Source organism: Hipposideros armiger, unplaced genomic scaffold (assembly GCF_001890085.2).
Source record: "Hipposideros armiger isolate ML-2016 unplaced genomic scaffold, ASM189008v1 scaffold_22, whole genome shotgun sequence".
In the NCBI taxonomy this organism is placed as follows: domain Eukaryota; kingdom Metazoa; phylum Chordata; class Mammalia; order Chiroptera; family Hipposideridae; genus Hipposideros; species Hipposideros armiger.
In genome coordinates this window covers 6,729,874-6,757,123 of record NW_017731372.1, presented here as the reverse complement: position 1 = coordinate 6,757,123, position 27,250 = coordinate 6,729,874, and the positions used below count along the sequence as shown (strand labels likewise).

General features: G+C 40.1%; 1 protein-coding gene across 2 annotated transcripts in view; it reads right to left on the bottom strand.

Annotated features, from left to right (window-relative positions):
* LPGAT1 (lysophosphatidylglycerol acyltransferase 1) overlaps positions 1-11,214 on the bottom strand; it is a 64,406-nt gene extending 53,192 nt beyond the window's left edge. The window contains exons 1-3 of one of the 2 annotated variants that reach the window (XM_019635542.1): positions 11,063-11,214; positions 10,649-10,808; positions 9,498-9,762 (exon numbers count right to left, since the gene is read on the bottom strand). In XM_019635542.1, coding sequence (XP_019491087.1) covers positions 9,498-9,762; positions 10,649-10,750 — 367 coding nt within the window. In that variant the 5' untranslated portion in view covers positions 10,751-10,808; positions 11,063-11,214. Of the gene's footprint in view, positions 1-9,497; positions 9,763-9,897; positions 10,809-11,062 lie in introns of those variants that run through there. The other variant, XM_019635543.1, reaches the window with a different exon arrangement.
* Between the last annotated feature and the right edge of the window lie 16,036 nt (positions 11,215-27,250).

Genomic DNA, 27,250 nt, shown 5'->3' with positions numbered 1-27,250 from the left:
AATGTTGGCAACTAATTTTTTAAAAAGTCGAGATAGTACAAAGGCCAAGTAAAGCACATCAGCTGGTGAATATGGCCACTAGTCTGCAAACTCTCAAAAGAAACTCTTGAAACTAGTTTATAACAAATAAACTATAAATATACTATAATATATAGTTACCTTACATATAATATACTTTCTATATATACGCTTTATATATATATATATATATATATATATATATATATATACTGCATATATATATACTGCATATATATAAATACGATACACACACACACACATACACACACACGCAAAATAAATACATTTTTCGAAGTTTGGGGGTACTGGTCATCCTTAAAGTTTTCACAGTAGTCCACAGATCAGACCCTAGAGCACAGTATTAATGTGACATTTCATTCATATTCTTTACTGAAGTATCAAAGTTAACTCACTTCTTTCATTCATTTTGGTGACATTTTCTTACTGTAGCCAAGTGGAAATAGAGTGGATGTCTTAACTACGCTCCACTGATAAGTAGTCCAAGAATCAAAACAGTTTGGGAATCACTGGGAGGGAAAAAAAAGTTAAGGAGGCTATTTCTTGCTTTTGGACAGACCTTAAAGAAAATTAATTAGGAGGTAAAACTGGTCTCCATTTTATAATGATCAACTAGTAGTGTAGTAGAATGGTGACAGAATGGTGTAATTATAATTACATAGTTGACTAAAAATCTTATGTTGCACTTTCTGGTATGAACATGGTAGATTTAGAGACATAAGTCTTCCTGGAAAACATACACAGCAATAAGGAGAAAGAAGAAAACCTCACAAAACTCCCTTTTCGGCAAATCTAGGAGGAAAACAAAACTATAAAACTCCAAAATACATGAGATCAGGGCTGAGGCCAAACAAGAATGATATCAGACAGAATCTATGTTGGGAGTGGAGAGCAGAGACAAAGGTAGAGGGTGTGACATGTGATGTGAGATAGGCATGGAAGGTGTGACATGCTTTCTGGCAGATCTTAGAAAGCAACAGCAAAAATGCACTTCCTCAAAGAAAGGGGTTTATATTAGTATGATGAAGCTATGTCCCTCCAGTGATAGCTACAAAGGGGTGGGAAGTCTAGAATTGGTGTCAAAAAGCCTCCTAGACTAAATCTGGTTTGGAGAAGCAGAGTACTTGTGGCAACTCAGAGCAACACAGCCAGGTACCATATGCAAAAAAGACTCTCTCGGAGGCAAAAATCTGGAAATCTACCCTGGCACCACCCACACCTCCTACAAATAACCTACAGAGGAAAATCCAATTAATTAAATTACAGGGAATTAAAAGGTTGCTGACACAGCATTGACTTAGAGAAACTATAAGAAAAATGGTAGAAATGAGTAGCATAATGTACCAAGTGTCAAAGAATGCTTACTAGAAAAATATTACAATGAAGACAAAAATTGTAACTAAATATTCTTGCATGAATCTAAGAAAAATCAATGAAGTCACCACCACAAGGAAGAAGATTACAAAGCATAAATATAAGAGCTTAAGAAAGAAATGTGTACAGAATAGAGAAAACATGAACTGACAGAACTCTAGAAAGGAACAGAAGAATAAACAAAGCCATAAGAGAAATGAAGAAGAAACCGAAAGGAGAACAAATGGAAGAAAGACATGCTAAGAGACATTAAAGACAGAAACAAACAAACAAAAAGTGTTTAAAAGGATTAAAAAGAAAATGATTTTAAAAAAAGATATATACAAAGAGATATCCAATATACATATAGAATCACCAAAAACCCCCAAAACTATCAAACAAAATAAATGTTTACAGATCTAATTAAAGAAAACTTTCCTGATAAAAATAGATTTGAATCCACATTATTAAAAGGGCACACATGTGCCATCATATTCTACACCGCCATATCCTAGTAAAGTTACTAAATATTAGAGAGAAAGAAAAAATCCTTTGTGTAGATAGGCCAAAAAACCCCAAAAACCATATGATAAATAATGGGGAAAAAATTGAAGCTGGCTTCACACATCTCCACAGCAACATTTAATGCCAAAAGACATTTTTACAACACCTATAAGAAAGAAAGAGCCAAGGATTTTATTACCAGCTAAGCTATCCTTCAAGTATAAAGCAATGAAAAGAAGTTCTGAAAATGCTGTAAGAATAATATTCTCATGTTGTTTCCATGATTCCTTATTGAGAAACTACTAGAGGATAAACTACAGCCAACCAAAAGATGACTGGGAAAAACAGCAAAAGTGCTTAGGTGATCGATTATATATATATCTCTCTGAAGAAATAAGACTAAAACAGAAGGAGATAAGGGTGATAAAATAGAACATAAATATTATAGGCCATAACAAAATATCAATGCAAATAATAAAAAGTGGGAGAAGGGAGAAAGTGAGCAGGAAGTATAATGAACTTACTGATGACCTTGATGTAATAGCTGGGAGTAAATGAATAGCCTTAAAGCTCACAGAGCAAGTAGAAGAAGTATAAGCATACATAAAAGTACAAATGCAAATATTACTGTCAACAAATACTGACAAAAATTGAGTGATGGAGAAAAGAGGATTCAAGAAGAATTTTACCTTTGTTTCTAGAAAGACAACTAGTAGTTACTATCAATAGAGAACTAAGAATATCATATAAAGTAACAGGAAGACAAAAATATAAGCCTTACTAAATATCAAAACAAAAAAGCAAAGAAAAACAGGCTACACAGTGAAAGACTTAAAATTTATATATATAAAAACAGAAAACAGAAAATAAAATGTGACAGAGCACAAACAAAACATATCCGACATGTCAATAAACGTAAGTGGATTCAACTCAAATTAAAAGAAAGATTTTCAAGTTGACTCATAAAGCAAAACCTAACTCCATGTTGATTATTAGGAACACATCTAAATAAAATCATTTAAAAAGTTTAAAAACAAAAGGATAGGCAAATGTAACATACCAGGCAAATGGAAACAAAAAGAAAGTAGGAATTGTTTTACCCAGCTCTTTCTGACTCTAGAGTCTGAGGTCCTAAGCACTACAAGCACTACAAATACTGCTTCACGTGCCTCTGTAATAGTGCATGTGGGTGTGTGTACATGAATGAATATACTTCATATATTTCCAAAAGAAAGGCTATTTAAAATAATTATTTATGATCTTTGAAATAAGACCAGATATCAAATTTGTAATACCACCAGAGTACTGAGTTTAAAGCATTTACTAATATTTAACTTTAATGATATATTTTCCATATAAAAATCAAAACAATGTACTGAATGGAAAACTCCTCAGTTGGATTCATGTCAAGATTAGTTGTTGACCTAATATCATATGAGGTCGGACAATTAAGTTTGAGAACTCATCCTAGAAAAAGTGCCTCCTACCTCATTGTTGAATATCACTACGGTCACCTTCGAAGTACTCCCCTTGGGAAGCTATGCACTGACGATAGCACCTAGTCCACCCTTCAAAGCAATTTTTCTGGAATGGCCATCAGAGCTGTCATCATATTACCCTCGATGTCCTGAATGTCACCAAAATGTCTTCAATATTTCCTTTATCTTTGGGTAAAAAAATAAAGTCATTGGGGGCCAGATCAGGTGAGTAGGGAGGGAGTTCCAATACAGTTATTTGTTTCCTGGCTAAAAACTCCCTCACAGACAGTGCCGTGTGAGCTGGTGCATTGTCGTGATGCAAGAGCCATGAACTGTTGGCAAAAAGTTCAGGTCGTCTAATTTTTTCACGCAGCCTTTTCAGCACCTCCAAATAGTAAACTTGGTTAACTGTCCAGTTGGTACAAATTCATAATGAATAATCCCTCTGATATCAAAAAAAAGGTTAGCAACAGTGTTGCAACAAGTTCGCAAACTTAATTGGCAGACCTCGTACAGTAACTCCTCACGCTGATGACAATCTACTACTGTCAAGCACTCAAAAACTGAAATTCCAGTTGAACTGTTCTCTTTAAGAGTGGAGACTTAAGGAAGTTGAATTTTTATGAAATTTACAGTATACTAAAATACTTCCGTAGCAGCAACGGAATTTTTTTTAATCTCTTGCAGACATCTATAACTATGGTATTGCTTTCAGGTGTTCAAGAGTTGTGGCTTTGGAAAGAGATTTCAAGCCTCAGACACGAAAAAACATGTGGGTAATAAAAACAAGAAAAACTCTAGGAATATTATATAAAGATCAATAATGGCTCTTTAAAGACAAAAATAAACCTGTGACATCAACTCAGTTAATGCTTAAGGGGAAGTAACGGTGAAACCTCTGTTTCAATTTCAACATCCATAACAAAAGGAGGGGCGATAATAATAGAATCAACCAGATAAGACCATTGTGAGAATTAAATGACTAAAACACTTAGAATACTACTTGGCTTGTATTTCAATAAACGTTAGCTAATATCATCACAAAGACATAAATTTCAAACTGACACGTTATTAAACCTTTTAAATCTATTATAATTCTTGATGATAGAGTTAGCACCACAGAGAAATCGTTCTCTAATGGAAAAAAATCAAGGAATGTAAAGCATCTCCTTCCCTAAATTCCCTATTCCCTCTCTGCTACCACCTACCACTCACTGATGGGAGATCAGGAGCCCCTCCTTTTTTATCCCATGGTACATCTCCATGAGACCATTATACCCGCGTGTTTTCGTTGCTGGTGCACTGTCTTCCCCACCAAGGCTGCTGTGAACTCCTTAAAGTCAGCGATTATGTCTTGTGCATCTCAGCACCTCCAGGGTACCTGTTCCCACACATAATAGCAGCTCAATAAAGGTGTGTTATATTAACAAATGAGGTACTATAGGATGTGCATGTGTGTGTATGTATCTGTATGTGTGTATGCATGTATATGTGTATATGTATGTATGAGAAAAACATGATCCAGTTTAGGGTTTATATTTTGTGGACTGCAATGACCTTGATATCAGACCTTTCAGGGAGGTAGGTGGCTAAGGCACCGCAGCTGGGACCCAGAAAGAAAGAAGGGATCATTCAAAAAAATACTTAGACGTATGGAACACTCTGTGAGCATCAGGCAATGAACGTGGCCCTAGGGTTATAAAGAAAACATCTCTATCTGTAAAGAGCTCAGCCCAGTGGGCACAGAGCAGGTAAGGATTTCGCCCCCATGAGTGAGTAGATATGTTAAAAAGCTAGATCAAGCTGTCTGACTCCCAGAGTTGTAAATTGCAGTGCTCTTTCCACTAGAACAATGCCTTTCAAATGCTGACAAGGCTCACAAGGCTCACGGTAAAAAACACATCTGTAACACTACCCAGTACAGATACCCTTTTGTATTTAATGCTATTCTATTTCACTTTTCAAAAATGTTCATCTTGACACACTAAATTAGTTTATGACTCAAAGGTAGAAAAATGCTGCATAGAAGATATATATTTTTTTTAATTTCTCTAGAATTTCAAGGTCAGATATAATTCCTAATATTTTTTCTCACACAATGAATTTGTATCCCAGTAAAAAAACGCTATCACCTAATCAAATAACCCACAAAGAGCCATGACAGCTGTCACCTGGGGAGTGGGAGGAAGCTAAACCTAATCTCCATCGGCTTTCCCCAAAGCCACCCAAGTAAAAATCCAATGTTTGGGAAATAGCATTTGCTAAGCTAAATCAGTTTGATGGCAAGCCCCCTGACACTCCAGCTTCCTTTCAGCTAGACTGTGGCCCAAAAGACTCCTATCCTATATAGACATTGTGGCACTCCCATTTACAATGGATATTTTAAAAATGATTTTGGGTAAGAGGCTTTAATTAAATGTGTTTATGTGGGGAACAATGAATTTATTAAAATAAATTAATGAAAACTGAAATAAACTATTTTAAATAAACACATTTTATTTTTAAAAACCTCTCTGAAATTTGCCAATCTTCAGTTAAAGTGGGGGGACAGAGTGTACTGATTCATCCCGGATCTGAATAAAGCATGCAGAAGTAGATCATTAATTACGCTAGTATCTATCTCTTTTGGTGTGTCCTTGAAATATTACAGCAAAGGCAGTGTACAACGTTTCCTCAATGTGAGATGTTTCTACAGCACTTCCCACTACAGGAAATGTGGTAACAACAATTACCACTACCTAGTTGCAAGCTAGAGATGAACGAACTCCAACGTCCTCAAGAGTTTTTTCAAGAAATGTGTTCCCAACAAGACATAAAGTCAGACACCAGCAGAAAGACCAGAAAACCCCTTTCCATCTTCTGTGTCCACAGGCAATACTCCAGCTCTGACAATGCAAATTAAGTACAAGAATATTCATTCAAGTTCTTGGGCTTACTAGCCTCACTATTCCTTACTCTCAAACATCACCATGTCTGAGATTAAAGGACTCATTTTTATGACATTTGCCTGAAATTAAAAGGCAATTTTATAAAACTTGAATAAAACTTCCTCTCTTCCCTAAAAGAAATCTGTTTAGAACTGCTTCAAAAATATCCTTTTTATAAAGATAAAATGCATTTTTCCTAAGAAAATAGAGAAAGCCATACTTGCTATGTATCAGCTGTGTCCAATAGAACTTGAGGAATGATGGAAGGGTTCTGTACCTGTACTGTCCAGCAAAGTAGCCACTAGCCATCTAGTATAGAGCACTGGAAATGTGGTTGGTGTGACTGAGAAACTTAATTTTAAATTTTATTTCATTTTAATGAATCTAAATTTAAATAGCCACATAGGCTAAAAGCTACAACACAGGGCAATGTAGGATAATCAGTCTAAGTTCTCAGCAGCAGATCTGTGTAATTGACTTGTCTTAGACTGAATGCCACATTTTGAAAAATGATGTTTTATACCAAGGGTCAGCAAACTGCAGCTCGCGAGCCACATGCGGCGCTTTGGGTACGTTCCATCTCAAAAGTTTGCTGACCCCTGGAAGAGCCAATCTTGTCTCTCACAACAATTTAAAAATTATTCGAGAGCCATAAATATATTTTTACATAATCACCATAATGTGAATAATATCCTTTAAAAATCTTATCAATGAAACTATGATAGTTTTATTTTCATTTTCAATTTTACTTCAGAGCCACATGTATATACCCAAAGAGCCGCATGTGGCTTGTGAGCCACAGTTTGCCGACCCCTGGCGGCTCTTCCGTCTCAAAAGTTTGCCGACCCCTGTTCTATACCAATATTCACTTTTCAGCTTCCTAATTAATCTTGAATTAATTAATATTTAAGGTTTCCTAGGAAGTGATTTTTTCAACAAAGTTTGGCAATTTTTATTCTAAAACATGAACAGACCAGAACTGCTAAGCAAAATTCTTTTGGCACTGTTCAATTTTCCATCTCTGAAACTTAAGCATAGGTAAAGGGGGAAAAAAACTTAAGCTCATCCTCCTCTTGATACAAAGGGAAGAAATGAAACACATAAATCCGTACAAAGGCTAATACAACCTCCTACATGCTTTATGGGTACATCTGCTCGTCAACCCCTGCTTCTTTAGACCCAGCAGTGGCTTTCAACAAAAGTCATTCATACATTCCTTTGAGCTCTTAACTGTGTTGTTATGATCAGCCTATGACCAGACCCTCTAAAAGTATTCTACCTATAGGAAAACCATGTAAAATAAACACACTAAAATAATCTATACTTGAATGAGATGAACTGATCAAATGATCAAAATGCAGTAGCCTAAAGAGAGCAGATGCTTCAGAGAGACTAAACTATGCAGATCATTGCCAAGACCACTTTCCAAGCAGGTGGCAAAAGAAACTGTGCAGTTTCTACAATCAACAAGGAAGAGACATCCCAAGAAAATATGCTTAAAAATACATTGCAGCCATGCTGTGGCTATCGATAACTTTCACTTCAAGCAGCACTTACGATTGCACTCCTTATAATCTCAAGGTCAATGCCAAATTAATTTTTTTCAGCTTCTCATTTTACATGCAAATATACTTAACACACACGCAAGCACAACCATTTCGGTCATTTCATTGTGTTTAAGGAGAACGAATTTCTAAAGCTTGTATCTAAAAGTCCTATGAGCTCATTTAAAACAAGCAAACTTAAGTATACTGTACAAAGACCAAAGCCACTAGTACCACACAGCATGTCTGGGGAAGCCCAAGCTGTACAGAGCAAAGCAACTCTAAAACAGCAGTGCAATTCAGGTAAGAATTCAGCACCACAGATGCGAATTTCTTTTTCTCTACCACCACTACTGCTACCATGAGGTCCTAAAAAAGGACTAGAAGCTCACTCACCTACAGTATACAAAAAGCACTGGGACATCAACAAGACCTACATGACAAGGAAGAAATATGTACAGCACCCAGGGGCTTCCAGTCTTGCAGAATAATAAATGGCATTGCCAGAAGGAGAAAAGGCTTCATCTGAGAATACTCTGACCTAGCGAGTCTGTCAGACTCCATAACACCTGGGTGCTGTCAGTCCTTCTCTGTGTACAGATAAAATCTGCAGATGCCGCCTGGACAGGAAAGAGGGAGACAGAGAATTTAAAATGGGGAACTGCCACGCTGTTGCTCCCTGAGAGTACCCTCCTCACTCTTCCAAGCTATGAACTACAGACTCACTGACTACAGCATCTATAGCATGATCTCTAAGGAGCCTATCAGTCATAAAATTCAAGGATAAAAGTCTCAGTGTCTTAAGATAAGTGCTAGAAACCTCAATGCTTTTTTCATCATCCTCATTTTCAGGGGAAAAAAAGTCACATAAGTATAATACACAGTCCAGAATTTTCAGAGCAGAGGCACAAGTTCTCAAAGCACATAAGGCTTCAAAATCGAAAATAAACACTGCTTCTCACGTAGCCCTCTAAAAGTCCATTTTGGAATAGATTACTCCGGCTTCCCAAAATGCAATTTAAAGGCGGAAATAAAGATGTACTTAAAGACACTCAGAAGACAAATCAGCTTAACATGGATAAAACTTAATTTTTATATTTAAATTCTAACACAGATTTATGAGATAAAAAGATTCTAGTAAGCAAAAGAAACATACATAACAAAAAGGAAAGCCACTTTCAGCTTGGCTTAAAATGTTAACAGTACAATACTACATTAAACTTAAAAACTTATTAAACTATTTTAGCACAAATATGGCTCAGTCCGTTTTCTAAATTCCCAATGTTTATGAGCTACATATCTTACCTCTTCTTTATAAGACCTCAAGCTCTATGTAACCCGCTCCTATTTCTCTAGGAGAGTTTTTGCAGACTGGTCTTACTGAATGTCAATCACATTTAAAACACATTATTAAAGGAATTATCAATATATAATTATGAAATTATATTGAAGCGTTCTGAAAATATCATCCTTCTTAACTGAGATTCCAAAGAAAAACTCAATAGAATTGTTTTCTATTTATTTTTCAATAAGTCAAAGCATAAAAGCATCGTCACCCCAAAGGGTAATATATATTTAATCATGGCTCCTGACTTAACACATAACGTTACAGATTTGTTCATATGCATTAAACAAAAGTGCTTCACTCTTACCTGTATATCCAGCATACCATCCCCAGGAAGCCACCATTCCTAAAAGCCATTTATACATGATTCCTTCAATATACCAGAAGCGCTTACTGTCCAGCATGCGAAGGGGCTGAAGTATAATCACATAGCAGATGTAGGATGGAATTGCAAACACGTTGTTGGCGACCATAAAGGCAAACCTCATCAGGGCTTTCACCAAGATCCAGCCCAGCGACGGAGCTTCTTCCAAAGTCACAGCCATTCTCACATTGGAGTTCGTCCTGTCTTTCTGGGGTGAAAGGAACATTCATTTAAAAAGGGAAATGGATTAAACATCTAAATAATCACCAACATGGAAATCGTCTCCAGCACAAAAACAAATTAAAAAAAAAAAATCGAGTCTTAAGCCTTCCCGGTGTAGTACCTCGGTGATCTCTCCGGGAAATTCCAGAGGGGGACAGAGAGCGACGGAGGAGGAGCCGCACAAGGTCAAGGGAGCTGTTCACAGAGGCACAGGGTATGTCATAATATATTTAGCAAATGATAATGCTATTCCCACCAACTAATCGGTGGCCGTCCCCGCACCGCGTCTCACTGCAGTCTTCTGTCGGACTTTAAGGAAGACACACAGACCCGCTTGCTCCAGACACTCTCAGTTATCTCCAAACTGACGAGACGAGGGACAAGAAGACGGAAACGTGGACCTCTCGATCCGATACGGATCCCGTGAACCTGGACCCCCTCCACCACCATTCCTGCACCTTGATTCATTCCTTCCAAAGGTCTCGCATTAGCAAAAAGAGTGGCACTAAAAATTTTCATTTGCGGCACGGGGAGGTTATTTGTTTTCTTTTTTTTTAAGAAAAAAAAAGGGGGGGTGGGGGGGCCTAGGAAAAGGGTAGAAAGGGGAGAGGACGAAAGTAAGGGATAATAAGGGGAAAGGAGGAAGGACAGGAGTAGGGGGAGGGGAGCAAAAGCCAGAAGGAGGTAAAAGCAAAGAGGCCAGGGATGGAGGGAATCAAGTCTCCGACCAGAGGACCGGGGAGCGGGGCTTGATGAAAGAAGCGAGGAAGCAGAGGCGACTACAGCGCTCAGGGGGCGGGTGGAGCCCGCAGCGGTTTCCGCGGGTGTGGACAGGGTCGGGGTGGCGGTCTCGGCCCACGCGCCGGGCTCACCTCGGCGGGCGCGGGCGGCAGGCGGCGGAGCGCGGGGGCGAGCGGGGCCGGGGCCGGCCGAGGGGTCGCGGCGGGTGTCCCCGGCCGAGGGGTCGCGGTCATGGACGCGGCGGCGGCCGAGGCACGGCGCGGACGGGCGCCCTACTCCCCTCGCGGCTGCCTGCGGACAGAGGGACGGCGGGGACTCAGAGGCCGGACCTGTCACTGGGGCGGGTCCCGGGGAGGCGGGCGGACGCCCCGCGCCCCCGCCTCCTCCTCGGGGCCTACCGCGCCCAGGTCCCTCATGCCGCCGCCGCCGCCGCCGCCGCCTCCCCGGGCCGCACGACAACGACACCCTTTCCCCGCCCCCCAGCGCCTCCCCCGGCTCGGCTCCGCCGCAGCCCGGCGGCCTGCGCCCGCCGAGCCGGGGGTTACCTCGGGCTGGCCGGGCCCCGGCCCAGGCTACAGGAGCCAGAAGAGCCGGAAGAATGCATGGCCGGCGGCGGGGCCGGCGGAAGGAGGCGGCGGCGGGGCCTGGCCCCGCTCCGGCTGCGGCGCGGCCCGCGCGCGTCCCCGGCGGCGCGGAGACTCGATCCCCAGGGCCCGGCGGCGTTCGCTGGGGCCGGGAGGAAGCGGCGGGAGTCGGGACTGCGGCGGAGCCGCCCCCAGAGCGCCCTCTAATGAAGGCGCGGCCGCCGCCGCCCGGCCCGCTCTCCCCGCCGCCTCCCGCGTCTCCGACCCCGCTGGTCGGCGCGGGTCAAGGCCCTTGGGGCTGCCTGGACCCTAGGCCAGGACGGAGGGACAGGGCCGCTCAGAAAGATCTAGGAATGAGCACCAATCCTTACACCACACGAGGAGCGCTTTGGTCCAAATTGAGAGCCCCTTTTCAGCCAAAACAGCCGTTTTTCATTGTTAGGGCTCTCTTGAGTCTGACGAGTCGATCACTGTCCAAACTGGGAAGCTGTCTCCTTGAACACTGAATGTCCTCTTTTCTTCCCTAATGAAACCCAGTGGCTCGCAAGGCTTTGCTTCCGGAACCTCTCCAGAGTATTAAACGTCTAGAGTTTTAAACTAGAATTTAAATAAATTCATTTTAAGTGCCAGAATTCTTGTTTCTGGAAAGCACCTGAAACAACGACAGCTGCAATTCCCCATCCATCCTCTCACCCCCACACCCCTCAAAAAAAGGAATCCAGTGGGAATGAATGGTCTGCACAGAGACACTGAAATTTGGTCAAGGAGGGAAATCACGCAGCGCCTACTATCCAGTAAGCGGTACCCAAAAATGGTGGCCACAGGTACCCCTGGCACAAGCTTAGTCACTCCTGGGACGCTAGCTGCATTCTGTTTCAAGGCTGGACCACCAGAAGGAAAATAGAGAAACAGCTCAATGACCTGCCTACCTGAACATTCTCAAATGGCCCGCCTCCATTTCAGTTAAAAAAAAAAAATCAGCTTATCAAAGCTTGTTTGTTCTATCCTATTGGTAAATGGGGGTGGGGGCAGTTTTTGCATGTTCCTAGTGACCTGCCATATTTCAATCAGAGTCCACCCATTCTGCCTACTTTGAAAATGTTTGTCACTGTGTTTGGTTTGGACTCTCAACTAACGCAACATCTCTCTCTCTAACTTCCGCTCCTCTTTGGTCCAGAGGTGAAGGAAAAAAATTCACCTTGTGCCATACAAAAGAATACTTTCTATTCCCATTCCCTTTGGTGATGAGGAAATAGATGAAAGCACAGAGCCTGGCTGAAATAATGTATTAGATTCTTTTCCATTTAGTATTAATTTATTTTTATTTATAATATGGTATTTATCTATTTCACTAATACTATATTTTAACTGTACAGGACTTTAAAAGGCACAGGCCCTATCAGAGACCTTTCCATATAAGTTCAAGTATAGCAATAGAAAAGTTAGATGTGCCCCATTCTATTCCCTGTATGCCCTCTGAGAATTTAGGTGGCAAGGTAATAGCACCTTTAAATCAATCTCATGAGAAAAATAATAAGTATACTGTAGATTATTGTTCAAAATATGTCATTATATTCTTAAATAAGACAGGTGAGGCACATATATCTTCCAAGAATCAAGACTAAACCCCCTAAGGATTCCATTTGGTCCATTCATTCAGCATTCCCCACATGCTGGTAAACACTGGCTGACACCTGGAGAGAGAGAACCTACAATGGGATGTGTATCTGGTTCCTGGATCACAGAGCATTTTCCAGAGCGCCAGATACACCAGCACTTGCTGAGATGTAATTAGTACCAGCCAGCCAGGCCCAGAAAAGAGTCAGAGGTTGGGTAGGACCTTGCACAGTGGGCCTCAAAACTTCAGTATGCAAAAATATCACTTGGGGTGTCTATTGAAAAGATAGATTCTTGGGCCTTGTAACAGAAAAATTTATATTCTAGGTCCAGAGAGGCCTGGGAAGCTGCTTTTTAAAAAGCAGCATAGGTCATTCTGATGGAGGTAGTATGCAGACCCTGCTTTAAGAAACCCTGACCTGGAGGTATCCCCAAATAATCACATCCTTTTGTAGATCCTTCATAATTTTAAGTCATTTGTCCCTTACTGTTCTCATCTGTATTCGTGTACTAGGGCAACCATAGCAAAATACCACGGAATGGGTGACTTAAACAACAAGAATTTGTTTTCTCACAATTCTGGAGGTGAAAAGTCTGAGGTCAAGGTGTCAGGAAGGTTGGTGTCTTCTGAGGCCTCTCTCCTTGGTTTGTAGATGGCCACCTTCTCCCTGTGTCTTCACATGGTCATTTCTGTGTGTACATGTGTCTGGTGTCTGTCTCTCTCTTTGGGTTCTAATTTTTTCTTATGAGAGCACCAGACACATTGGATTAGGGCCTACCCTAATGACCCCATATTACTTAATTACCTCTTTAAAGGCCCTATTTCCAAATGCAGTCACATTCTGAGCTACTGAGAGTTAGGGCTTCAATATATGAATTTTAGGGGGATGCAATTCAGCCGTAACATCATCATCCTTCTACTGTTTACACTGCAGAATTCTGCCATTTAAGTAACTCCTTATGGAAAGGATGTGGAAACCCTAATTTTGATCATTTCAGCTTTTCTACTCTTGACCAGCTCCAGCCTCATTAGACGTTTCATGAAGCTAAGCAAACAGAGCAATACATTGTGTTCCAAGTGCAGATACGCCTTTTTTCCCCCACCCTTGGTGAATGAGGGGGCTTATCTTTTTAACTTTCTTGACCACTGGAGCACATTCAGTTTCAAGATAATTCAGTACCTACAATGGATAAGAAACTGCAATTGGGCTGACTTCTTCAGGGAACAATATCACATGATGTGTATATTTCTTATATTTCAGAGTTTATTTTAGATATACATTTTGAATTTCTACCTTATATATACTACCTTCCTCTTGCCTATACCTGAACCCACTTAGGCAGCCGCCTGAGATTTTTCTGTAGCTTATTTCCACAACACCACAGGCAGACAGATGTATAAATGCTTTGAATAACTGTAATAGGAAGGTGGGGAAGGCCAGTTCTTCAGGGTAGACAGATCTAGAGAAAGCAAGGACTTTGTTCAGTGGCTCATCAGTTTCTAATCCCCTATCTTGCTACCTTAGAGTAGGTAGCAAGCGGCTCTTTGGGTACGTTCCATCTCAAAAGTTTGCCGACCCCTGAAAGAGCCAATCCTGTCCCTCCCAACAATTTAAAAATTATTCAAGAGCCATAAATACATTTTTACAAATAAGGAAAATTTAAAGTAATATTATAAATGAAACTAGGATAGTTTTATTTTCATTTTCAGTTTTACTTCCAACGACGTACCCTAAGAGCCGCATGTGGCTCTCGCACCACAATTTGCCGACCCCTGGTGGCTCTTCCATTTCAAAAGTTTGCCGATCCCTGCCTTAGAGCAAGGCTTATCAAAACACCAACATTAATTAAGTCAAGAATTTCAGAGCCTTCTTAAACACTCCAGGGCAAAAGGAAAACAGATTCCACCCTATAGCCACAGGCATTATAGTTTCAGTTTCAAAAGCCCACATTTGAACCACAAAAGGATGGTCCTTTGAAAGAGAAATGTGACTTCTCACATTTCCAAGAATCCCCAGACATTTTAAAACAATCTAACCACGACACCTCAGAAGGTTTAATTCCACCCATCTGGTCCACGTACACACAACAAATTAGGTTATAACCAGGGAGGGGCTCCCTTGGGCAGAAGAACCCCGCTGGGTCTTCTCTTTTTCCTAATGGCAATTATAAAAACATTTCACCTACCTGTGCAGGTTTCTGCACTAAAGCTCCAATGAACTATTTCCTCTCTAGGGGGAAACCCCATCAGCAGTGTTGTAAATGTGCAGTGACTTGGCACATCACTAGAAACAGTTACAACCTAGAAATGAGCACCCCAGAGAGCCATGCATTCTGTTGTCAGCTTTAACTTCAAACAAATATATGGAGATGTATTATATATAAAAATTGCCTTTCTCCTGTGTTAGTATCAGTAATCATTTTATATAAAACGTATTAGGGCTTATAACCTTAATATTTTTTAGACAAGTTGGGTCAAATCATTATGGCTTCACTGCAGCTTTATTTAAGCCATTTCATCAACTTTTCATTAACAAGGCTGGCCCTAAGCAATGTTAACTAAACAATTCTCTGTTCTCCTCTGTGCCCTTCTCCTCTTCAACTAATTTCCCTTTTCCCTCTTAATACTAAAATGATCTCTAGTTCCCAAAGGGCACTAAAGACCCCACTTAAGACCCCCACTCTCCCAAAAGACAACACTCAAAGCTAGAACCTTCTTCCTCACCTGCCCAACTGTATTTCCTTGGCTCAGCCCTCTTCCCTGCATGGTGTGATCAACCAATTCATGCTGGTGTGCTTATGGCTAAAACCCGTGTTTCCTCTTCCTAAAGTATGAATATTTTATACAGAACCTCCTAAAACCCCCAAAGCCTTAATGGATTTCTAGTGGTAAATTCTCATGCACTATATATATGTAGTGGATAAGTATTCTTAAGATATTTTGGAGAAGGCTATTTCAGCAAGGTTCTCCACTGACAGAACCTGTGAAGTCATGTAGTACACCTATGAATAAGTCAAATTCAGATTTAAAATTGCATTTTCCTAACATAAGATCTAAAATAATGACATGTTATTGCTGATTATGTTAAAATAATAATAGCTGACATTCATTGATCACTTTCAGCTTCTAGGCCCTCTTCTCAGTGCTTTACATGCATTAACTCATTCTATCTTCACAAAGACCTTACAAAGACCATATCGTTACCCATACCGTATGGGGAAATTAAACAATCTGCCTTAGGTCACTCAGATAGTAAGTGGCCAGGCTGGGATTTGAGTCCCAGTCCTCGGGCTCCAGAGCCCACACACTGACCACACACTACAATGACTTTCTAGGAGACTCTGGTACAAAAGCTATTCTCCACTGAAAGAGAGATAGGAAGTTTCAGAGGATGCTACTCTTTTTCCAGTCTCACCTATTATCACTCTTTCCTCACCCCTCCCTGTGCCCCATGCACTGACCCCCTCCCACTCTCCACTACTGTGCTAGCCACACTAAGGTACTCACCTTCTTGAAAGGTCATACTGTGCAACTTCACGTATGAGCTCATTCTTTTTATATCAAGCTTTTTCCTTTTTTGTGTCTATTTGATCATATCCATCCCTCATGGTCCAGCTAAGCTATCAAAGGTTCCACACCCCCATTCCCACCCCCACTTCAGAATTCACGGTCTTCCTCTGTATGTATGCTTTTGTCACAATACTTAACACATTATAACAAGCCTGGATGTTTTATATCTCAGGTTCTCTACTGAGATTCGGGGTTCCACATCACCTGTCTTTCTGATGATTATTTTCCCAGTGTCTAGCTGACTGCCTTATGTGGTGGAAACAAACTTTGAATTCAATGTTTGTTTAATGTATTCAAACTAAATAATTTCTTTTCATTTTTTTAAGTTGACAATATGATACCTTGATTGGTGACATTACCATCATCATTATCCAAACTATATGCAGAAGAAATAATGCTGCTAATACTTCATTTTAAAATGTGTTTCAATCTTTTAAGAATGACTGTTTCAGTAACATTCAGTGACTAGAAGTATCTCAGTGGAATCGCTTATTGTACAAAATACTATTACCTCTTTTATTATTAAAATAGCTCCCTTCTTCTGTTCTCAAGCTATCACCTAACTTCCAATCCATCCTAGATAATGTGGTCATAGTACTTTTCTTAAAGTACCATTTTTAACATTTTATTTTCCTCTTCAAGTTTTAATGTTGATTTTCCATGTCCTAACAAGTCAAGTTTGAATGTCTCTATCTGGTTAACTTCAGGGCCCCGATTCCTCACTCATTATTCTAGAGTTTATTAACCAACGGTCCATGTACACTGCTGTAACTCAATTAAGCTTACATGGCAGAGCCTGGCACTTCTAGGGCAGCAGATTGGTTGCCCCCATTTATCCCACACTATTATTACCATTTTCAATGAGTGCCATGAAGTTAAAGGTTGGGAAACACTGTAAGATTCCATTTCAATTCTCATTGACTTCGCAACCAATCTCCTCTACTTTTAACCAACTGAGCCCCTCGGCCGGCCCCCAACCTCCTCTACTTTTAAATGAGTACATTCCATAGCTTCATTTTGGCTGTTTCCCTTACTTGGAATGCCATCCTTCTTTCGTTCTGACCATCTTTCAATAGCCAGGGAAAGCTGTCTGCTTGTCCAGGACTCCAGGGTCCCTTGTCTGAATAACTCCTGCATTTATAGAGAGCACCACAGCACCACAAATTAAGGTTTGACTTCATTCTTTGCTTTCACAAGTTCCTTCTTGCATGCTTGTTGCAGTGGAGAGCCACAATTAACTGCCCAATTATGAACCTGCAGTTGGAGGAGATCTCAGCATATAAACTGTACAGAACTGAGAAGTTCCAGGCACACAGTTTCATGGTACTTCACTCAGACTGCAGACAAGCTCCATCTCCCTCTTCATTTGCTGGTCCTTTAGGAGCTTGATCCTTTCCGTTTTTCTGTCCTCCAAAACTCATATTCCAATTTAAAGCAAAATCTCTTTCTCCAGCCTCTCTAGCCCATCAGAAAAGTTAGGTCTTCTTAAGGCCCCAGGTTCCCCTTAATTTCTGGATGAAACTGTTCTCCTCACAGTTATCTGAATTCCAGCTTGGCAATTTCCCTGGACTCTGTTCATAGAATTTCCCAGCATTGACTTCTTTCTGGAAAACAGGACTCTGACAAGCTGCTTTGAACTAGCTTCTCCCGTTCCTCTGCCCTTACCTCCATTCTCAGGAGACCCATTGAATCTCTTATCTCAAGCTTTCTTTCACACCTCCAAGTCCTGCCATTGACAACAAGCTCCTAACTTATTCTGGAACCTTTTATCTCATAGGTATCCTGTTTCTGGGTTTTCCCACAAATAAAAAAAAAAAGAAAAAAACCCCACTGGAGTATCTTTGTTCTGGTATTGGGGCGGTGTTATTTAGTGATGTTTGATAAGGGAGAAGAATTCTCCTGTAGAAAAGGAACACACGATAACTCCACATTTGAACAAAGGAAATAAGGTGTGGAGAAGTTATATGGTTTGTTCATCAAAGATTGTATCAGAACCATAGCTGGTGTAGTCTTAAGGTGGCCAGCTCCTCCTGGTTTACCCAAGATTCATCATTTTAGAACTCAAAATCCCACATCACAGGAAACTCCTTACTCCTGGAAAATGGTTGGTGACTCTATGTGGTCCTCTGATTCCTGGGCCCCATTCAGTCCCTTAGCCAGTTTACAGAGGTCCAGCTTCCTTGTCCACCCCACCTTTTCTGTGCTACATCTGCTCCCTGATGACCTGATAGATACATCAGAGGTTAACAAGCCATTCATGGCTGATAGTGTGTTTAATGTTTCCTCTAAAGCGTATTACCTGTCCTTACCTGGGTTAAATTTCCCCCTCTTATCCAAGCCTTTTGCAGTGCAGCTTGGCTGTATCCATGGCTCTCACCAGCTTAAATCCTAAGAGGTTTGAATAGAAATTGTCACTCTGCTCTTATTCCAACTGTGTGTTTAAGGTTAATTTGTCAGCTTGGGGACTGAGACTGGTACCTGAGACTTTGTTGTAATGCAAATCATCCCACCTTGCATTTCTCCAGCACCTAGCAGGCCATAAAGCTCCTTCACTCACACACATACACACACACACACACACACACACACACACACACACACACACACACTGTTGGATGCTAACAGTAACCCCCTGAGGCAGGCAGGTACCTATTGGTTGAAAGAAGTAAGAAGGATAAGGAAATAATTTCTTTAGAAGTGGTTTTCTCTTGAAATATCTTCAAGAAACATTTTATAAAATATACTTTCAAAGTCTTTGTTTCTCTTAAACTTTGGCTTCAAAGCATAAACTGAAGTGGAGATCTAAATTACTTGCAATCAGCTGCTGGCAACCACACAGCCTTGAGAAACCCCTGGACCAGCGCCTCCCTCCCAACACAGCTGCAGGCAGGCCCTGGAGGAGGGGTTCCGCCCTCTGCCACCCCAAAGACTGACAGGCCCTCTTCTTTACCCCCTCTCACTCAGAATATTATTTCTATAAGGAAACACAAATTTCAAAATATTCCCTTGACATATAACTGATTGTAAATTGGAAACTGTCAGTAAAGAACAGCTCACTCCTTGGTTTCCTACTGTATATAGTCTTCTAGACGAGGGGTCGACAAACTGCGGCTCGCAAGCCACATGCAGCTCTTTGAGTACGTACATGTGGCTCTGAAGTAAAATTGAAAATGAAAATAAAACTATCATAGTTTAATTGATACAATTTTTAAAGGATATTATTTACATAATGGTGATTTCATGCGTTTTATGGCCCTCAAAAATTTTTAAATTGTTGTGAGGGACAGGGTTGGCTCTTCTATCTTAAAAGTTTGCCGACCCCTGTTCTAGATACAAGTCAGAAGGAGAACTTGCTGTAGCAGGGATTTGGAAGATGCTGATTATTTTCCCCAATATCCGTTCATTCTTTCTTCTTGAAAAATGATTTTTTTTTAAGTTGGGCTTATAATTGGCCAAAATAGATTACATTTCCCAGCTTCCTTTGCAGGGAGCTGTGGTCATATGACTTTATTCTAGCCAATAAGATATAAACAGAAAGTGTTAGATGTGGCTTCTCTAAAGTGTCTTTACAGGACAGGGGCACATCCTTCATTACATCTTCCACTTTCCTGTTAACAAAATAGGGATAAGGATAACTGGAGCTCAAGTAGCCATTTTGGACCAGAAGGTGAAAGTTGTAAGTTTGGGTGAGCAAACTAGTGACACAGGAGGAGTCTGGGTCCCTGATGATCGTGTCATCCCAACTCCGAAGTGTTTTCCTCTGTTCGCTTTAACACGAGAAAGATGTAATTTTCTGTCTTGCTTAAGCCACTATCACTGAACTTTGGACTTTTCTGTCATACCCAGCCAAACCTCCTTCGAACTAATAAAACATGTAATTGAAAGTCAAAAATGCGTGAGTTTTTGCACCAGGCACCAACCTGTTGCCATCTCTTATAGACCCTATGACCCAAATAGAATAGTTACCTAATCTCTCTAAGCCTTTCTCTTCTCATATGTGAAATAGGTAGAACATTCCTCGGGGTGGTTGTGAGGACCAAATTAGATGAAGTATATAAGGTATTTAGCATGGTGTTGGCGCACAGCACACTCTTAGTAAATGTACTCTAATTATATCCAGGGGCATATCAACAGAGCAATATAGGCACAGTAATGGTTCTGGAAATTCAGAGGGTGTCTACATCTAGAAGATGAGCATGGCAGTCGTGCACATCACAGTTTGGAAAGTGAACAGATGAGAAGCAGGGAAATGTTTCAAAATCTCAAGTCTTGCCTAGCAGTGGAACTGAAGTGGATATTGTTGAACCTCTTTTATGTCCCAGACACAGTCTAGGAGTTAGATCCACAATCATAAACAAAAACACACATGCTTCTGACACTCATAAAGTTTACTGCCTGGAATGGGAATCAGACATTAACTCTTTCGTGTATAATTGATTTCAAGATTTTTTTTCTCAAAATGTGTCAGAAATCCACACAAAAAACAAAAAGTTGATATTTTGACTATTTTATGCATTTAATAATAATTTGAGCTGCTTTGTACAGAAATGACATTATTTCTATGTATAAAAACTTCCTAGGCCGGCTCAGTTGGTTAAGAGTTTGCTTGGGAGCGCAAGCTCTAAGCAGCAGGGACGCTGGTTCAGTTCCCACATGGGCCAGTGATGCGCACCTTCTACAGCTGAGATTGTGAACAACAGCTCGACCTGGAGCTGGGCTGCTATGAGTGGCCGGCAGGCGTAGGCTGCAGACCCTGCTGCAGTGGGCTGCCATGAACTACTGTGAGTGGCAGGGAGCCAGGGTGAGTGGCCGGTGGCCGGTGGCCGGCAGCCAGTGAGAGCTGCAGTGAGCTGCCATGAGCCTCCATAACCACCGTGAGCGGCCATCCAATGGCCGGCGAGCAACTGCCTCACCCAGTAAGAGCTCAATGATCATAATACCAACATGGGCCAGTGAAGCGGCATCCTCCACAACTAGACTGAAGAACCAAAGGACAGCAACTTGTCTGTTCTCCTTCTCCGATTACCCAACGCTGTTCCCCTCCCCTAATTCCCCAATAAAATCTTTAAAAATAATAATAATAAATAAAAATGTCCTATTGCTATTCATTCTTGAAAAACACAAAAATATAGAAACAAGTGTTTAAACTACTAATAAGTAACTACAGGACAAACTGTGTTAAGTGCTATGAAGGAAAGGGACAGAATGTTCTGAGACCTTGTGTCAGAGAGCCTAACATAGTGAGGTAGTGTTTAGCTGATATAATATGAAGGATGAACCTGAATTAACTAAGTGAAGGGGGACAGCAAGTACATTCCCATGAAGTGAAGGGTAAATGCCTTGAGGTGGAAAGGAGCACAATAAAGACCTATAATTAAGTTAAAGCCAGTGTACCTGGAGTGGTGTGCCCAAGGGGAAGCCTAGCCTGAGAGGAGCTGAAGAAGGCAAGAGAGGTTCTGGAGTGTATCAGAAATAGAGCTGGTATGGTTTTACAGTGACCAACTCATCTTGGCCTTGATGATGCCAGGGTGACCAACCATTCCAGTTTGCATGGGACTGAGTGATGTGGGGCTGTCAGTGCTAAAATGGGACAGTCCTGGGCAAATCAAGGGATTGGTCACCCTAGAAGTTTTACATGATCTAATTTCTTCTAAAGATCACACTCTGGCTACCACGGAAAACGAAGTGTAGGGAGACCGGAATGAAATTAATAAGGCCAGTTAGATTGTTGGAGTATCCAGGCAAGAGAACAGAGTAGCTTGGGCTAGGATGGTGGCAGTGGAGCTGAGACTAGGATGGATCTGAGAGAAATTTAGAAGGTAAAATTGGCAGGACATGGTGAGAGGTTAGAAATGCTATTTTCAAGACCACATGGATCAACTCAAGTGTAAAAGTGAAATCTGGACTTCAAATTCCACATAGGACTACTCTAATTATATTCTTCTGAGTCCTGAAACACTAGGGTAGACCCAGGAGGGTATTATCTTAGCCAAACTATAAACTATCTGGTCTAAGCCTTAGTTTCAAGAATCAAAGGCTATAAAGAAAAAATTATGGCTCCTTAACTTGCTGCCTTCAGGCAAGGGCCATTTAAATCACTTCAGATCAATGTGTTCCATGAGGAAAACAATCTTCTTTATAGCCTAACAACCACACCTAACCTCAAATAGTGCTGTAAATGAAGCCAGGAACTCTTTCACCTAGATTTGCTCTAAAGCATTTTTCTCTCCTACTAGAAAATGTTCCCATAGCTACCAAGAGCTACTTATCTAGGTTTTGTTGGTATGAGAACTATGTTTCCGACAGGATTTCCAAATAATCATTTGCTTCTGTCTTATTTAGCTCATATTTCTCAACTGAAGATAGTTTAAAAATTATTATTTACTTAAGATTGTCATTATGGTTTTATGATAATCTTAACATTTTTTACAAGACGTTCTGCCTTTTTAGTAGGAATAGCAAACAGTATGCATACCTTCTTAATTGTTGCACTCTTTTTTGCACCATAAAACTACTTGGTGGCTTTAGAAACAAGAGGTTAGGATCATGAGCCAAGCAAACAATAATGAAACAAGCTTGATGTTATAGAATAAAAACTGACACTTAAACAGCATTCTGTTTTGTTTTCTTCCATTTATATTTAGTCTAAAGTCTCCAGTACACCTGCAGGAACTTCTGTGCTAGTGTTTTTACATTCATAAAGTACATAACTATTTCCTTTGCAAATTAATCATTACCATATCTTAATATGATTCAATCATACTCCATAGGAACCCAATTTTTCTCTGCAGTATTTAGCAATTTTAACTTGAATTAATTTCATTATAAAAACACTAAAAATAATGTTAATGAAATAATTCTGAAATTTTTATGGTGGTGGCCAGGATGAATTTAGATGATATGTGTGTATGGCCGGGGCAGGCAAGTTTCTCTCTACCTTTTAAAAGTATCAATAAACAATGCCTCCCATCCCTGAGGATATCTGATTCAGTCAAAACAGCTAAAAAGCTGTCCTAACATCTAGCAGATCCAAAGAAGCAGATTATATATATAATCTCAATAAAGCTCTTTTACCTATATATTTCACGAGGTCTGACAATTAAGTTCACGAACTTGTTGCAACGATATTGTTAAACTTTTTTGATATCAGAGGGATTATTCATGATGAATTTGTACCAACTGGACAAACAGTTAACCAAGTTTACTTTTTGGAAGTGCTGAAAAGGCTGCATGAAAAAGTTAGACGACCTGAACTTTTCACCAGCAATTCATGGCTTTTGCATCAAGACAATGCACCAGCTCACAGGACACTGTCTGTGAGGGAATTTTTAGCCAGTAAACAAATAATTGTATAGGAACACCCTCTCTACTCACCTGATCTGGCCCCCAGTGACTTCTTTCTTTACCTGAAGATAAAGGAAATATTGAAAGGAAGACATTTTGATAATATTCAGAACATCAAGGATAATATGACAATAGCTCTGATGGCCATTCCAGAAAAAGAGTTCCAAAATTGCTTTGAAGGGTGGACTAGGTGCTGGCATCAGTGCATTGCTTCCCAAGGGGAGTACTTTGAAGGTGACCATAGTGATATTCAGCAATGAGGTATGTGTCACTTTTGCTAGGATGAGTTCTCGAACTTAATTATCTGACCTCATATATGTGGTCATATATATGTAAAAGAGCTTTACTGAGATATAATTCACATACCATACAATTCACCCGTTTCAAGTGCACAGTTCAACAGTTTTTAGTATATTCAGATTTGTGCGGCTATCACCAAAATCGACTTTAGAAAATTTTCACCGCCCCAGTGAGAAACCCTGTATCTATTAGCAATCATATTCCCTTTTCTCCCCAAACTCCCCAGCCCCAGGGAACTGGTATTCTGTTTTCTATCTCTGTGGATTTGCCTGTTCTAGACATTTTATATAAATGGAGTCACACAATATGTGGCCTTTTGTGTTTGGCTTTTATCACTTAGCATAATGGTTTTAAGGTTCATCCATGTTGTAGAATGGAGTGGAACTTCATTTCTTTTTATTGCCAAATAATATTCCATTGTCTGGGTACACCACATTTTATTTATCAGTTCATTAGTTGATGGCTGTTTGGATTGTTTCCACTTTGGGGCGATTATGAATAATGCTGCTATGAACATTCATGTACAGGTTTTTTCATGGACATAGATTTTCAATTCTTTGGGTGTATACCTAGAAGTGGAATTGCTGGGTTATATGGTAAGTCTATATTTAATCTTTTGAAAAACTGCCAGACTGTTTTCCAAAATGGTTCACCAATTTACCTTCCCACCAACAATAAACATACAAGAATTCCAATTTCTACACATTCTCACCAACACTTGCTATTTTTCCTCTTTTTTATTATAGCCATCTTAGTGGGTGTGAAGCAGTATCTCATTGTGGTTTTGATTTGCATTTTCCTGATGGTTAATAATATTGAGTATTTTTTCATGTGCTTATTGGTCATTTGTATATTTTCTTTGGGAAAGAAAACGCCTATTCAGATGCTCTATCTTTTTTTAATTGGGTGATTTGTCTTTTTGTTATTGAGTTGTAAGAATACTTTGCATATTCTAAATTCAAGTCCCTTATCAGATATCTGATTTGCAAAAATTTTTTCTCATTCTGTGTGTTTTCACTTTCTTAATGGCAAAGCATAAAAATTTCTAATTTTGAAGCTGTTCAATTTATCTATTCTTTTCTTGCTGTTCAATTTATCTCTTCTTGTGCTTTTGGTGTCATAGCTAAGAAACCATTGCTTAATCCGAGATCTCAGACTTACACCTATGTTTTCTTCTAACAGTTTAAGTTTTAGCTCCTACATTTTGAGTTAATTTTTGTAGGGGTCCAACTTGAGTCTTTTGCATGTGGCTAATCCGTTGTCATAGACTATTTTTTCTCTGTTGGATGGTCTTGGCACCCTTGTCACAATCAATTGACCATAAAGGTGCTGGTGTATTTCTGGACTCTTAATTTGACCTATACATCTCTACCTATGCTAGTTCCATGCTGTCTTGATTACTGTAGCTTTGTAGTAAGGTTTGAAATTGATAAGTGTGAATCCTTCATTTTCACTCTTCTATTTCAAGATTGTTTTGGCTATTCTGGGTCCCTTGAAGTTCCATATGAATTTTAGGATTAGTTTGTTGATTTCTGCAAAGAAGCCAGCTGGGATTTTGATGAGGATTGTGTTGCATTCATGGTGCCCTGGGGAGTATTATTTAATACATCTTGTCTTTTTATTTAAGTCTTCCTTAATTTCTTTCAACAATATTTGGTAGTTTTCAGAGTATAGATTTTACATTCTTTTATTACATTTATTCCTAAGTGTTTTATTCCTCTTGACGCTATTGTAAATAAAATTGGTTTCCTAATTTCATTTTCAGTTTTTTCATTGCAAGCATATAGAAAATGATGTTTTTAAATATTAATCTTGTATCCAGTGACCTTGCTAAACTTTCAAATTTATTAGCTGTAATAGTTTAAGTGGACCCCTTAGGATTTTCAGTATATAAGATCATGTCACCTGCCACCTGGAGGCTCTTTAGGACTACAACAACTGCGTGGTGGTGTTGAGCTGGGGGGTGGTTCTTCAATCCCTTCAAAATTGTAATAGTTTTTTTGCTGAAAGTTTTTCACTTTTCTAGTTAGAAAAAGTGAGTCTCTCAATAACAAAATTCATTGTCAATTATTTACACATTACATTTCAAACAGATGCAGCTGAAAAACATAGTTTTGCTTTTTACCTCAAGGGTTGCACTTACTGACCTACATACAAATATTAGATCATGATTCCAAAATACTGTCAGTATTGATCTCTTTCTTCAGATAGCAGCAAGTTTTAACGGAAAGACCTCCTCAGCCTCTGGCATTGGAAGGTCTGTTTCCCATCCAGCTCTGTCCATATTAGCTGTGGGAATCGTGCCTGCCTAACTCCCTTCACAAGGTTATCATTGAGGGTCCAGTGAACTACTTCTTCAGGCTTTCTTCTGTGGGATGACTGTTCCCTCTGCAGAGGACTGAGCCTCAGAGGGGTGCCCTGAACCAAAGGAGGCAGGACCAGCTGAGCCATCGCCTTGGGAAACGCCTACCTCTTCTAAATCAAGTCACTCCCTTGATTTCATCATGGATAACTCGTTTCCTAGTTTAAAACTATTATGACATTCCACCTCGTTGAGGAAACCCTCCCACATTGAGGGTGTATCTATCTTTGGTAAAGGTATATCCAGACCTCACCCAGTGTGGTACCTGAACTCTGAAGAGAATCTACAGGATGGATGGGGAAATGACAGTAGTGGCAGGAAGAACAAACAGGTTGTGGCCTTATGTTAGTCACAGAGCCAAGGCTTTGTCACCGGAATGGAGGATTGGCAGGGGAATTCCCTGCCTTATCATAATCATCATAAAGCTTTTTGCTTTACCTGCACCATTTCTTCCTTCCTTAACATACACTTAAAGACTGACTTTATAAGAGACAAACAACCTGTCTGTTTTATGATAACCAAAGCCTATAATCCTAACATGTGGTTTCCCAGCCGGGCTCAATAGCACAGTGGCAAGTGTGTGGCCCTAAGGTCAGTTTGTCCTTGGATTCAAATCCTGGCTCCATCTCTTAATAGCATGTGACCTTGGCAATTTATTTAACCTCTCTATTCCCCCCATGTCCTCATCTGTAAAAAAAAGTACATAGTAATTCATAGAAATTATTGTAAGAATTGAATAAAATACATACAGTCTGCCGGGAGCCGTCTGCGCCTCAGTATCTGACATGGCCAAACACTGCAATTGTGACAAATTCTGAAGCTCTGACTGAGAAACAGATACTACTTTATATATCTTAAAGAATTCAAATTCCCCTTTGGATGCCCCCCAGTAGGATGAAGATCTTACACCCCTTCTGATAGATACATCACAATAATTCTATTTTATACACTAAAG